This window comes from Grammomys surdaster, unplaced genomic scaffold (assembly GCF_004785775.1).
Source record: "Grammomys surdaster isolate TR1022 unplaced genomic scaffold, NIH_TR_1.0 126071, whole genome shotgun sequence".
NCBI lineage: Eukaryota > Metazoa > Chordata > Mammalia > Rodentia > Muridae > Grammomys > Grammomys surdaster.
The window spans coordinates 106,137-119,660 of record NW_021620880.1 but is presented as its reverse complement, the minus strand read 5'-3'; the positions used below and the strand labels follow the sequence as shown (position 1 = coordinate 119,660).

At 36.7% G+C, this 13,524-nt stretch overlaps 1 protein-coding gene across 1 annotated transcript in view; it reads right to left on the bottom strand.

Annotated features, from left to right (window-relative positions):
* Rsbn1 (round spermatid basic protein 1) overlaps positions 1–13,524 on the bottom strand; it is a 50,017-nt gene that overhangs the window by 30,613 nt on the left and 5,880 nt on the right. Inside the window, exon 2 of the mRNA XM_028755656.1 lies at positions 4,909–5,582. Coding sequence (XP_028611489.1) covers positions 4,909–5,582 — 674 coding nt within the window. The remainder of the gene's footprint in view (positions 1–4,908; positions 5,583–13,524) is intronic.

The window sequence follows — 13,524 nt, the reverse complement described above, 5'->3', positions numbered from 1 at the left end:
CTAGGGGAGAAACAAGAGGTACCTGAGGTTAGGTTAAAGATTCTAAAGGCTAATTGATAAGAAGTCTGTGACTGTGACAGTCTGGAATGCTGGAGTTCCCAAACCACCTGGGCATAGCTTTAGCCTACTTAATAACCACTTATTGCCCACCTGTTTCACCTACTATCCTTACCATTCATCAATTAAACCCTGCCTGGAAGGTGCTTTCCATATTGACAGCCTTCTCCTGCTAGAGGACAAAATTCTAAAGCAGTGCTTACTGAATCATCATGTGCATAATAATCACCTCAGGAACCTTCAAATATCCAGATTCTGATTTGAAAGATCTCAGTAAAAGCAAGACCATACATTTCTAGCACACACTGTGGTGTTGCCAAAAACACTCAAGCACATTTTAACATCAAGGTTCTAAAGAAAAGCTACAATTTACAATACTTTAAGATCCACCACCATCACCATTATCCCAGTGTTTTGCAAAGCACTAACTAGCCTTGATGATGTTTCCAACTAAATTCCTAACTTGTAAGGCTAACACTTTTCCATCTTTATCTTACTTCATCACATGCTGTGTAATTTTTTTATTTGCTTTACATCCCAATCACTGTACCCCCTCCCAATCCCTCACACACACACACACAGTCCTTCCTCCCAAACCCCCTCCCCTTCTCCTCTGAGAGAGTGGAGGACCCCCTTGGACAGCCCCCAACCCTGGCACATCAAGTCCATGCAGGGCTAGGCACTTCTCCTCTCATTGAAGCCAGACAAGACAGCCGAGTTATGGGGAACAGATTCACAGACCAACTACAGCTTTAGGGAGAGCCCCCAATCCAGTTTTTCAGGACCCATATGAAGACAGAGCTGCACATCTGCTACATAGTGCAGGGTGCCTAGGTCCAGCCTATGTATACTCTGGTTGGTGGTTCAGTCTCTCAGAGCCCCCAATGGTCCAGGTTAGTTGACTCTGTTGGTCTTCCTGTGGAGTTCCTATTCCCTCTGGGGCCCTCAATCCTTCCTCCAACTATTCCAAAAGATTCCCCAAGCTCCATCCAGTGTTTGGATCTCTGCAACTATGCTGAGTTAGCTACTGGGTGGAGCCTCTCAGAGGACATCCATGCTGGGCTTCTATCTGTAAGCACAATGTGTAATTTTTTAAAGATTTTTTAACATCTGTCTGTGAGTGTATCTGCACATGTGTGATATACATGCTTGAGTGTGCATAAAGGCTGTAGGAGGACATCAGATCGATGAGCTGGAGTTACAAGTGTTTGCAAGACCCCCAGCTAGTTAAATGGGTGATAGGATCCAAACTTCAGGCCTCATAACTGCACAGCAACTGTTTTTAACCACTGAGCCATCCCATCTGCTGGCTATATTATATTTTTATCATCCCATTACTATTAAAATCTAGGAAATATATCCTCATCTGCCTTCCTTTTTGGTCTCTTCCCAAATTCTCACACTTACGTGCAGGTACACCACACCTGTATCTTCACCTCTTCTCCATTCTATCATCATCTCTGTTTTGCCTACATGTTAATTAACCCAAAACCTGCATTTCCCAACCTTAGATCCACATATTCAACTACTAAGAAATCTTTCTAAATATAAGCTCAAATTATACACCTCCGATTCAAAATATTTCCAACAGCCAGGAACTCCTAGCTCCATAGAAGAGCACCTGTCCAGTACACAGTGGTTTCAATCTCTAGCACTAAAGATAGGGTGGGAGTCAGAAGTACTCTAAAAGATCTCAAATATCACAGCGCCCACTCTCCCCAGCTTTTCTAAACCCTGTATTGACCTTCCTTATCTCCTCCTCCTATGTAAATCCACATCTTAAAACTGGCCCTCTTTCACTAAACCCAATTAGCCTCCACTTAATAATTTCTCAAATCTCAGTCTTTTCTCCAAAACTGTTATCAGTTTAGATGTGGAACTTTTCTGATCTAATTACTATAGTAACCTAATCAGTTTTCTTGTTTCCAAATTCATTTTCTCCCACATTTTCATTCTCTACCTTACCATTTAATCCTTACGAGTATAATTTGTTGGTATCCCCCTACGAAAGTGACCAATAATTAATGCCCATTACCTTTAGAAAAGTGTTTTAGCATATCATATAGCACTGCTCATACCCGTGACTACCCTCAGTCTTATATATTCTCATTCTCTCTCTCTCTCTCTCTCTCTCTCTCTCTCTCTCTCTCTCTCTCTCTCTCTCTCTCTTTCTCTCTCCCTCCTCTCTCTCTCTCCCTCCCCCCCTCACTCTCTCTCTCTCCTCACTCTAACTACTCTTAACAGCTAGAGTGACCCTTTGCTTCACCAAGCTATTCGAAGTTCCCCAAATGTGGCACATTCTCAAGACTGTATATTTGCACAGGCTAAAATTCATTTTGTTAAACAATGCCCAAACCAAGTTAAGTTCTGATCTGCTTTAAGAGCCTCCTTAAGCATAACATGCTTTAAAATGCCTTCCAATCACCAAACCCTGCTCCCTCAACAATAGGGTTTCCCTTGTGCACACCTCTACTCTTCTTAAACCATTGTATAACTGCCACTTTACTCACCTCTCTACTAGGCTAATCAATTCATCAGTCCTTCTAAAAACTGAGTGTCCCAGTACCTGGTAGGGGCTCAATAAAAGCTGAAACCTATCTTGAAATACAGTCATGAACAGTTATTATGGCTACATGTTTCAATTATGAACAAATTTTTTAAAAAGCCCACAATTTTTACTTGACTTTATAGCCTGACTACAGAACACAGATTTTCAAAATACCTGATGTGTTCACTTAATCCCTGGCATCTAAGCATATTTGTTTTAAAAATATTAAAAACAAAGCTCCTCCTACTTTATGCTGAAATACAATTTTAGCTTCATAACCACAATGTTAGACAAATAGAAGCAGCAATCTCTTTCCCAGCGGTCACATTAAGCCATCAGATGGCCTCGGCTTCTATTCTGACTCTACTACTTACTGACTGTATGACTGGATAACAGATGAACAGTGTCTTCAATGGACAGCAGAGACAAATTGCTTACCTACCTCCTGGTTGTTTCAAATACTCTTGATATGAACATTTCTACAAGCCATAAACAAATGTCAGCTAGTGTGTTAGCTTCCATCTCCACGTGTATCAAAGATTTTACAAATGCAAATTTCAAGGCCTTTGGGCTAATCAAAACTTAAGTCACTGAAGCACAATCCGCAACAAGACCCAGTCTTCAATCCTCTTACATGGCTAAAGCAGTAAGATCTAATTCCATAATAATCTAACACATTCTTTAAGGGTACGTATTTTATAAACCACAAAGTAAATCTCAAGGTAAGTTGTTGGTACAGTCATTTAAATATCAGCTCCATTTAAAAAATTAATTGGAAGACAAAAATCAGCAGGGAATATCATTTTGAGATGTCTTATTTAGTCAGAGTATTGTCTGTTGACATACAAACTCAATCTATAGACTAAAGTGAAAATTTAAAAAGTCACCTTTGCAGAACCTTATCTTCCCCCCAAATTTCTGACTTTTTTAAAGATATGCTTGCTGGTCTGTCAGGATAGAAAATTTATTACATTTCTCTAATCTAAAAAAGTGATGGAACATGTAAATCTCACTCTCAGCAGTACCTTTGTTAACTATGGACTTGATTAGAGCTGTTTTCTTCTCTCTTTTTCAGTATTTATCAAAGTAGGATTCTTTAACTTTCAAAGGGAAAAACTCCTTTAAAAAAGAAAAAGAAAGGAAAATCTACTACAAAAGTCAGTACTTTGGTACCTGATTGCAGTAACAAGGCCAAAATCCAAGACGAAGCCCTTTATTGCACATGGAGTTCCAACATCTTGGGCAGACTCATCTTGCGACCTCTCCAGATTAGCTGCTCCTGCTCTCTCTACTGCAGAGAGAACTTCAATTAGAGAAATTCTGAAGTCCATAAATCTAAACTGGATACTCCCCTCATTGGAGGCAAGGATGGTAAGATTAACTAAAAAATCCAAGTTAGAGGAGGGTTCAGGTGAATCTAAGCAGCTTGAACCCACTATAATGGAAGCAGCTGAGAGTCGGATTATGTAACTTCATTTACCTCAAAAAAATTTAAGGGAAAAGAATGGCAGTAAATCTCTATAAATCTGAAAAAGCAGATTATATAAATCTTTAAAAAGTGAAATAGTTTCCACTAAGCTTGAACCGCAATATCTACAATATAAACCTAGTGCTGCCCATTCATATTTACAATCTGAGAAAAGCAAACGAAGAAGCAAAACCAAAAATGTTTAAAAACCTTCAGATTCATTATTGTTCTTTTTAATGCTCTACAGTAATTCCATTGAAAGGAATACTTGGCTAAAAACTGGTTAGAAAGGAACGTTTCCCTGCTGACTTAAGCCTAACTGCCCAAGCAAGGCTTCAATCAGAAAATGTCTTTACCTACAACAGTGCACAGACAGAAGGAGCAGAGGCAATGGCGGTCTCTCCAGTCACAACGGGGTGTATTTCTGGGATAGACTGCCAACAAGTTACTGAAAGAACTTAAGCAAAACCTGGTGAGTAAATAAGCCAACACCCTTTCGTTTTCTATTCCAGTATCAGAGTCTCACTAATGTTACCCTGAGGCTACTATGTCTAAATCATAGACTCTACACTGTAGCATTCCCTGAAATGTAAAGCCTGGATTCATTTTCAAGCTCATTTCCATAAACTCATAATGAAGCACTTCTTCAAGCAAGTACAAGTCCTACACCAAAGATCTCACCAGTTAGGAATTACAATTTAAAGAAAAAACAGTTTGAAATACTTTTATTATGAAGTATTTTTATAAGGTGTGCAGGTGTGTTGTCCAACACCATGAAGTTAATATTGTTGAGATACTGTATTTACTATCCAATTGAACAATAATTTTACCTTACCTGAGTATGAAAATTTGAAATGGTGGTTGTTTCAATATCTTTCTTGCCCAAAATTTCCATTTTCACTGGAGTGTTGGGAAAATTAAAAGCAAAGTAGTCCAGGAAGTCTGGGAGATAAGCAGCCGCTCCATGCACTATTGCTAAAGCATAGTAGGCAGCGTTTTTCTCATTTTCACTGAATGTCAAAGCAAGAAACTCCTCTGAAAATCTCTCCATCTCCATTGGAGATAAAAATGAGAGTTCGTCCATGTATGCATGAAGGACAAGAGCACCACCATTGGACTGGTGTTCTTCATGAATAAAGTTGCTAAATTTAGTACCTGTTTTTAAGAAATTTCTGCGAATAGAATGTTCTTGGTGCGTTGTAAAAGGTGTCTGTACTCCCTGGGGCACCCGATATTCTTGCATGCCCAAATTTAATCTGCACAGCTGTTCATCCTTCAAATACCTGAAGGACTCCTTATTAACTCCTGAAGTGCTATTTAGCTGTCCTTGGGTGAGAATTTCTTTGCTGATTCGGGTCAGGCCTGCACAGACGGTTTGTACTTCCTTATTGTACATTTTAAGGCGTCTTCCTCTCATGTCTTCTCGGTGTTTCTTTTTCTTTTTCTTCTTTATTTTCTTCAAGACAAAATCATCAGCTCTCTGGGTTTTACCATTTTCATCTGCTGTTTCTGGCCACAATAATTAAAAATAAGTTAGTTGCTAGGACCAGTGTCAATATACATGTGTCTTAAGGTATTTGATCTAAAATTAAAAACTCCTTAATTTCTGAGAATGTTATTACATCTTTTACCATTAGGAATAAAAAATGAGACAAAAAGCTTAAAATATAGTAATATTCTGGGGCAAAGATTATACTAAAAAACAAAATCCTGGTAATGAGTTATTGGTGGAACTATAGTTAAATGGTATGTAACACTTATTATGTGCAAGGCTATGGACAACACATACACCTCAGCAACACACACACACAAACACAGAGGATATATTTCATATGACTTTGTAATAAAGATAAAACATGGAAATAGTGTTGCTAAACCATATGAAGTATTTGTTTAGTTACATAAAATCTAAATTGAAATTTGTTGTTTCACATTTTCCTGTCAGTCTATTAGTTACTATAGTACACACAGTTGAGCCAAAGACAAATTGGCCATAAAACAATAAAACAATATTCTACCTATCAAATGGGCTTTAAAAACAATGTTGTCTTGCAGCGGTAGGGTGGAGGAAGAGGCAACTCACTACAGGACACAGAGACTGCTGACACAGTGGCCACTCCCATGCTCACCAGTGCTCTCCTAGTCTCCTATTCTTCCCCATCTTTTTCTCCCTTTCTGTTTGGCTACATTTTTGTCACCTTTTTCCTGCCGTAACTCTTAAAAGTGGTCATTACTTATCTTCAGGAAAGATCGAGACTTTACAATAATATCCTTTAGGGCCTGGTGTGGTAGCACACAACTGTACTTTGAGTGTCTGAGAGACTGACAAAAGATGAAGAATTGGAAGTTGTCTGGCCTCTAATGCAAGATTGTCTCAGAAAAGGACCTGAAATAGAAGCCCTTTCCTTCTTCTCAGAGGAAAAAGTAAAAGGAAGACAACACAAACAGCAAGACATCAAAAAGAAAACACAGAAGCAAATCCCAGCAAACAGTGACAATTATTTAACAAGGTTTACTCTGCACAGAGCACTCTCCACACAGCATTTCATCTTACATCCTATCTGAGGAAGCCATTCTCTAACTATTTTATGGAGGAGCAAAGCAAAATATAGAGTGCTTACTGAAGCACTTACCAAAGATTACAGATAGATGATAATTAGAAAATCTTTAGACCCCAAAATCTCAATCCTTATTTAAAAAAAAAACTAATAAAATTTTCACAAATGACAATTTGGTGATATGTACCACAAGCCTTGACTATATGTATAAACTCCAGATCCAGAAAATCTACTTGACTGACATAAAAACAATGTTTTAAAATGTCATCCTGTTACCCTTCTAGAAACCCTGCACTGATGGCTTCCCCATCTAACAGAGTACGCAGTGAAAGCAACCTAATGCTGCACTTCCCATTCCAGAGTCTACATACTTAACTCTCCATCTTCTAGACTATAAGTAATCTGAGGTCAAGAGCATATACTATCTTTGATTTCAGAGCACTTAACATAGGTTTATTCTGATATCATTTTTTTATTTAACACTCATTCACTTAAATTTATTACAAACATACATACCATGTACTAGGTACACTCTGGACATTAGCTACAGTGTTGACTATAGCACAGACACAACCTTCTCTACTCTCCTGTATCTATAATCTAGCTGGAGAAGGTCAAGCAGCTATAGTACTACCAGACAGTAGATGGTGAACAAAGGCCGTTCTGGTTATTAGGAAATCTCCTTTGAGAGGTGAAATTTAGAATGAGTTCTAAATAATAAAAGATCTGGGTATTTGAAGAGCTAGGAGTGAATTTCTAAAGAGAAGCAAGAGATCTAAAGTTGGGGAAAATCAGCTTTATCTATGTATGTGCTGTATACATAAAATACAGAAAAACATCTGGAGGCATGTATACTAAGATATTACTGGTAGTTATCAATGGTAGCAGGATTATAAATGTCTATCTCTTCTGCCTATCTATATTTTCCAACTTTCTATAATAAATTAAAGTTATAATTTCAAAACTGACTCAAAGTTTTAAATAGCATGAACTGACAACCCCAGAACTGAAAGACATCTTTTATTTAGTAGTAAGGAAATAGACCTGTCCCCCCCCCCAAAAAAAAAATCTTTCCAATTAAATAACAATTATAGTCCTAAACCTTCAAACTTAGCCTAGCATTTACTATATAAAATTTATCTACCAAGCAATAGTATTTCCAATATAAGTAATTCAGTTAACATAGATACCCAACTATAAAGAACTTACTTGGCATAATACATAAATACTAATTAGTATAAAGATTTTATATAAAAAACATTCCAAATGACAATAACAGAATCTAAATATTTTAAAATGCATGTCTTTAAAACATGTAAGCAACATATAATGTATTTAATAAAACTTGCTTTAAAACAACAACAACAAACCAAACATGGGGGTTCCCCCTTGTGATCTCTGCATATAAGAGGCACGGGCAGAGGAAATCAGAATGAGAAATGGCCTCAAAAAAAAAAGAGGGGCGAGAGAGGGAAGAGCACACTAAAAAGAGACTTAATTTACAAGCATCATTTATAATGTAACTATATAACATACATAAAATCAGACTGCTTATACTGACAACCAAAAATAACCAATTTTTACTCTATATAGAACTATATGATAATTAATTAAAACTAATAAAATAAGTCAAATAAAACTAATCTAAATACTTTTCCTAATAGCAAATCAGTAATTTAGTCAATTTTTCTAAGGAACAAATGTCATTCAGTATAAAGGTTAAACCAACTCAAAAATATTCATCTAATTAACCCCCTCCCACTAAATCCTTTAGTAATTTCAAGGGTGTGGAGAATAGTTCTGAAAATATCAGGTTTTAAGTTTCAGAAGTCTACAAAAGAGGTATGCAAAAAAAAAAAAAAAAAGAATTATAACCTAGACCTGACACTGAAATTAGCACTGAGAAGGAAGTGCCTTAATTATCATTTTCTATGTTTACTATTTGCCTATCAGTGGTATTTCTACATGGCCAAGTCTCTGTCAGTTTTAGCCCAAAACACTTTAGGGAAAAAAAAAAAGTATAACAGCCTCAAAAAAAAAAAAAAAGAAGAAGATGTGGAGGAAGAGGAAGAAGAGGAAGAAGAGAAAGAGGATGAAGAAGAGGAGGAGGAGGAAGAAGAGGAAGAAAAGAAGGGAAGAAAATAAAATGGACCTTAAATTAATTGTAATCTCACAAATTTCAATCTGTCTACTAGCTAATCCTGTTTTTCAAATGTAAACTTTTTCTCAGGCTGGGATTCAGAAAGCTTGCCTTTCTTTGTTTATAAACTTGAGACCATTCATCACCCACTTGCTAATGAGTTTATACGAACAAACTAACTTTGCTCTTAAATTGCAGTGGTGGCAGCTAGCTGATGGCCTAAGTATCCATCCACTGTTGGTTATTACACAAAGTTGGCCACTGTTGCTGGATGAAAAAAATGCCAATTGCCTTGCTTTGAGTTAAAAAAAAAAGTTAAAAGTTAATGTCTATAAAAGAAAGAAGTTGGGCAATGAATGCCTAAAGGCTTCATGATCTTTCCATTCTCTTGCCACAGAAAATGCATTTACAAAGTCTCTTTCTGAGTTATTTCTCCATAATATAAGAGTTAAAACTTACTGTCATCAGTTTCATTGTTGTTTTTTTTTATTATTTATTGTTATTGTGCATATGTGCATGGGTGCCTCTGTGGAGGTCAGAGGACAACTCTGTGGAAGCTGTCTCCTTCCACCTTTCTGTGTGTTCTAGGGACCCAACTCAAGTCACCAAGCTAGGCCTCCATATCCTTTCCCCACTGAGAGATCTGCTGGGCTGTCATTGCTGGTTTCTTCCCCTGTCTTCTTGTATTGTTTTAGTTTTGCAGTGACAACAAATAAACTTATCCTATCTGGTACATTCTAGGCAGGTGTTCCAGCCTTCACATCATCAGCTCTTAACCACAAAGAACCAAGCTATACTCACCTATATTAAGGAAAGCTTTTACATATCAAACTGAAAGCTGACATACAGAAAGCCTGTCGTACTACAGAGAAAGACAGGGACATTGACCTTAGAAACAAACTGCTGGCTCTCTTTAAAGGTCATCACAATTACACTTAGAGTTCATGAAAAAGTCCTCAAATTAGCTAACATCATCTATCATCAAATAGCCTAGCTTACTTAATATCACACTAGTCTAGTTTTCAACAGTGCAAAAATTAGCATAAGGGGTAGGATGTACCTCACTGGTAGAGTGCTTGTCTAGCAGTCACAAAGTTCTGGGTTCAGTTCCCGGTACTGTCATGTGCGCATACACATGTGTACAAAAACACAAATACAAATGTGTACACTTGAACTATATCTTAGGAAATATGGTACATTCAATTACTAAATATCATGGTAGATAAGCAAAAGCAAACAACAGTTCATATCGTATTATTTAAAAAAGAACTAAAGTATTCTAAAACTTAGGATTTTTTTTTTCTTTTTGCTTTGGAGATAGGACTGGTTTTTAAATTCAAGATCCTCTTACCTCAGTCTCCCAGAAGTAATGGAGGAATAAATTATTTTTGCTTCTCTTGTGGGTAGTTAATAGTTTTATATAAAAACTTGATATAAATGGAAAATCAAAAAGGTGCTCCTTGCCGGGCAGTGGTGGTGCACGCCTTTAATCCCAGCAATTGGGAGGCAGAAGCAGGCGGATTTCTGAGTTCAAGCCCAGCCTGGTCTACAGAGTGAGTTCCAAGACAGCCAGAGATATACAGAGAAACCTTGTCTCGAAAAACAAAGCAAAAAAACATGTATGTATATAATATATATATAACTACATAGTTATATGGTTATATATGTATACATATATACATATATAGTTATATATGTATATAGTAATACATATATTATATATATATAAAAAATCTAGTTAGGTGGAAACCCTGTTCTACCACTTCCTAAAACTACACTTTTTTTTTTCCATTATATGAGTTTTCTTTCTTAAAAAGGTTCTCTCTATTTACCCTGAACTAGCCTTGAGCCTATCAGGTAGCTCAGGCTGGTCTTGAATTTATGAGCCTCTTGCCTTTGCCTGCTGGATGCTACCATTAAAGAGTTACACAGACACATTCAACCTGAAACATGTCTTGTTTTGTTTTGCTTTGCTTTGCTTGCTATACAAATTTCCCATGCATCCCAGAAATAGTCCCCATGCCAAAGTCATAACGCACAGTCACTTCCACTGAACACACTGACATGTCTTTCTCACTCAGCAGTCACAGTCTAAATTATGGTTCACTCTTGGTACTGTTCATTCTTGTTTGAACAAATATAAGTGACATGGCCTCACCATTACAGTATTATACCAGGCAGTTTAATGGCCCCAAAACTCCTGTGATCTGACTATTCTGAAGTGTTCCTAATTACTAGCAACCACTGATGTTTTTTATTGTCTCCATGGGTTTGTCTTTTCCAGTGTTACATAACTGGAATCACACAGTATATAGCCCTCTTAGACTGGGTTCTTTTTTTATTCCAATATTAATGAACTTAAAGTTACTCCATTACTTTTCAGAACTCAGTAGTTTCTTTTTAGAGCTGTATAATATTCCATTGTGGATGTACCACAGTTTGTCTATCTATTAAAGAACAACTGAGTTGTTTCCAATTTTTGGCAATTATGAATAAAGTTGCTACAAATTTATATGCAGCTATGTTTCCAAATCCTTTGGGTAAATAACAAATAGAATGTAAACTGCCATATCATAGAGTACGTTCAGCTTTTTAAACACTGCCAAATTGTCTTCTGAAGAAGCTTTACCATTTTGCACTCCCAAATAATTAGCCTAGCCTTTTGCAAACTAGCATTTCTGTACCTCAGTGTTTCTGAGTGATAAAATGGGGGAAGGGAGACAAGAGTATTTCCCTGTAAAAATCTACAGAATAAATGCAAAATGCATGTAAAGTGTTTGGCATAATCCTAGAATATAACAAATAGTAAATGTTAATTACTATTTTCACTCCCAAATGGTAGAAACCTAAACGCAGAATGTGCTATTTAAGAGCAGGCAATAGCTCTGTTGGTGAAGTACTTGTTTGCAAAGTATGAAGACCTGAGTTAGTTCAGTCCCCAACCTAAAAAAAGAAAAAGTCAACCATAGTGGCAAGTGCTTGGAATCCCAACAACAGGGAGGATCCCTGGAGCTCACTGGTCAGCCAGTTAAATGGATGAGCCCCAAGTCCCAGTAAGAGACTGTCTCAAAAACAAAGCAGAAGGTTCATGATGAATGAATGACTCCTGAGATAGACCTCTGGCCTCCACAAGCACACCAACAAGAACATGAACACATACAAACAGTGCAAACTGAAGCTGGGCATTTATGTTCCCCCTTAATCCAGAACTCCAGAGGAATATAGAAGAATATATGTGGTCAAAGCTAGCCTGAGGTATAGCACAACACCCTGCCACCAAAACAAAAACAAACAAAACCAAAAGTGCCCCACCCCCCAATGCTTCACAGTTTAGACGGAAATGACTCTCACTGCTACTGCTCATTAGTCTCTGGACAAACTCAGAAATTCCCTTAAGCCTTTATTTTCTTACTTTAAAATATTATTAACACCAGTGTTTATTGTAAGAGTTATTGCTAGGATTAAACAAGAGAATAAATCTTTCATCACAGGTCTAACACACAACTCTTTATCTTATTGTAATCATAATTAATAAAAGGATTGGATAATATGCCTTGAAATACTTGTCAACAACTCTGGAACATCAGATTAAAACTAGAAATTACTGATCCAGAGTATGATACAGTATATCACAGTAAAACAAAGGGGGAGAAAACTGACTCACTAGATATCTATTAGGATTTACTCATCTCATTTTAATCCAACAGTTCAGTTCAGTAGACACAGAAATTCTTCACATTAGGTCACAAAGCTAGCAGCTAACAGTCAAAATTCAGACTCATCTAATTCCAAAATTCAGATTCTTCCACTACAGAACAGCATACACTCTTCCTATCTCTTCTATAAGCCTCTCTCTCCCTAAACACTCTGGCAAATTATTAACTAAGATTATCCAGTTACAATTAATGGACTTCAGATGCTAGCCTATATGAGTTTCCAGTAAAGAAAAGTATTATTGTATTCACAAACATAGTGTCCTTTAGAAACTGGTGATCACAAAGATAGCATTTTGTTATATGAAAGTTTTCATGCCTTACGGACAAGAATTTTTTTCCTTTCTGTGGATAGGGAAAAACAGTTCTGAAGTTTCTGATAAATGAAATTAATTCTCAATAGAATCACAATAATTCTCCATTCCTACCACAAAAATCAATCAAGTGTTTCTATCAATATCTTTCTATTTTCTGAGATAAGGTCCTACTACAGCTGGCGATCCTCAGCCTCCCAAATGCTGTGATCTCACAAATGTGCCATTACATCCAGTATCTTCCACATGATAGCAGCTAGGAAGGGGTCAAAAGTCAAAATCAGAAAACCTGACTATGAAGACTCACATAAGAGCAATCCTGACAATGAAGTTAATGACAATTAGTTTACTGATAATGAAGTTAAGAACTAGGCAGCATCTTCTGATTCTTTCCTTAATATATTAAAATCATAGTTACCAACTGAGAACAATTAAAAAGAAACTATTACTTTTGATGAACTATCTTTGATCTATGCTTTATGAACAATGACAAAGGAGAGAAAGAAATTAAGATCAAAGGCTACAAGTATCAAGCATACTGCTTATAAGATATAGCAAACATTTTAATATTTCTTTATAAACATCAATCTCAATGTTCATAGCAGAAAGGGCAAACTGGACCCTGAGGTGTTTGGTTTTTCTTAAGAGTCTAATATTCAGTTCTACCATTAGGAAATTTCAAACATGTTACCTCAACTCTGAAAATTATTTTACTTCAAATTTAAG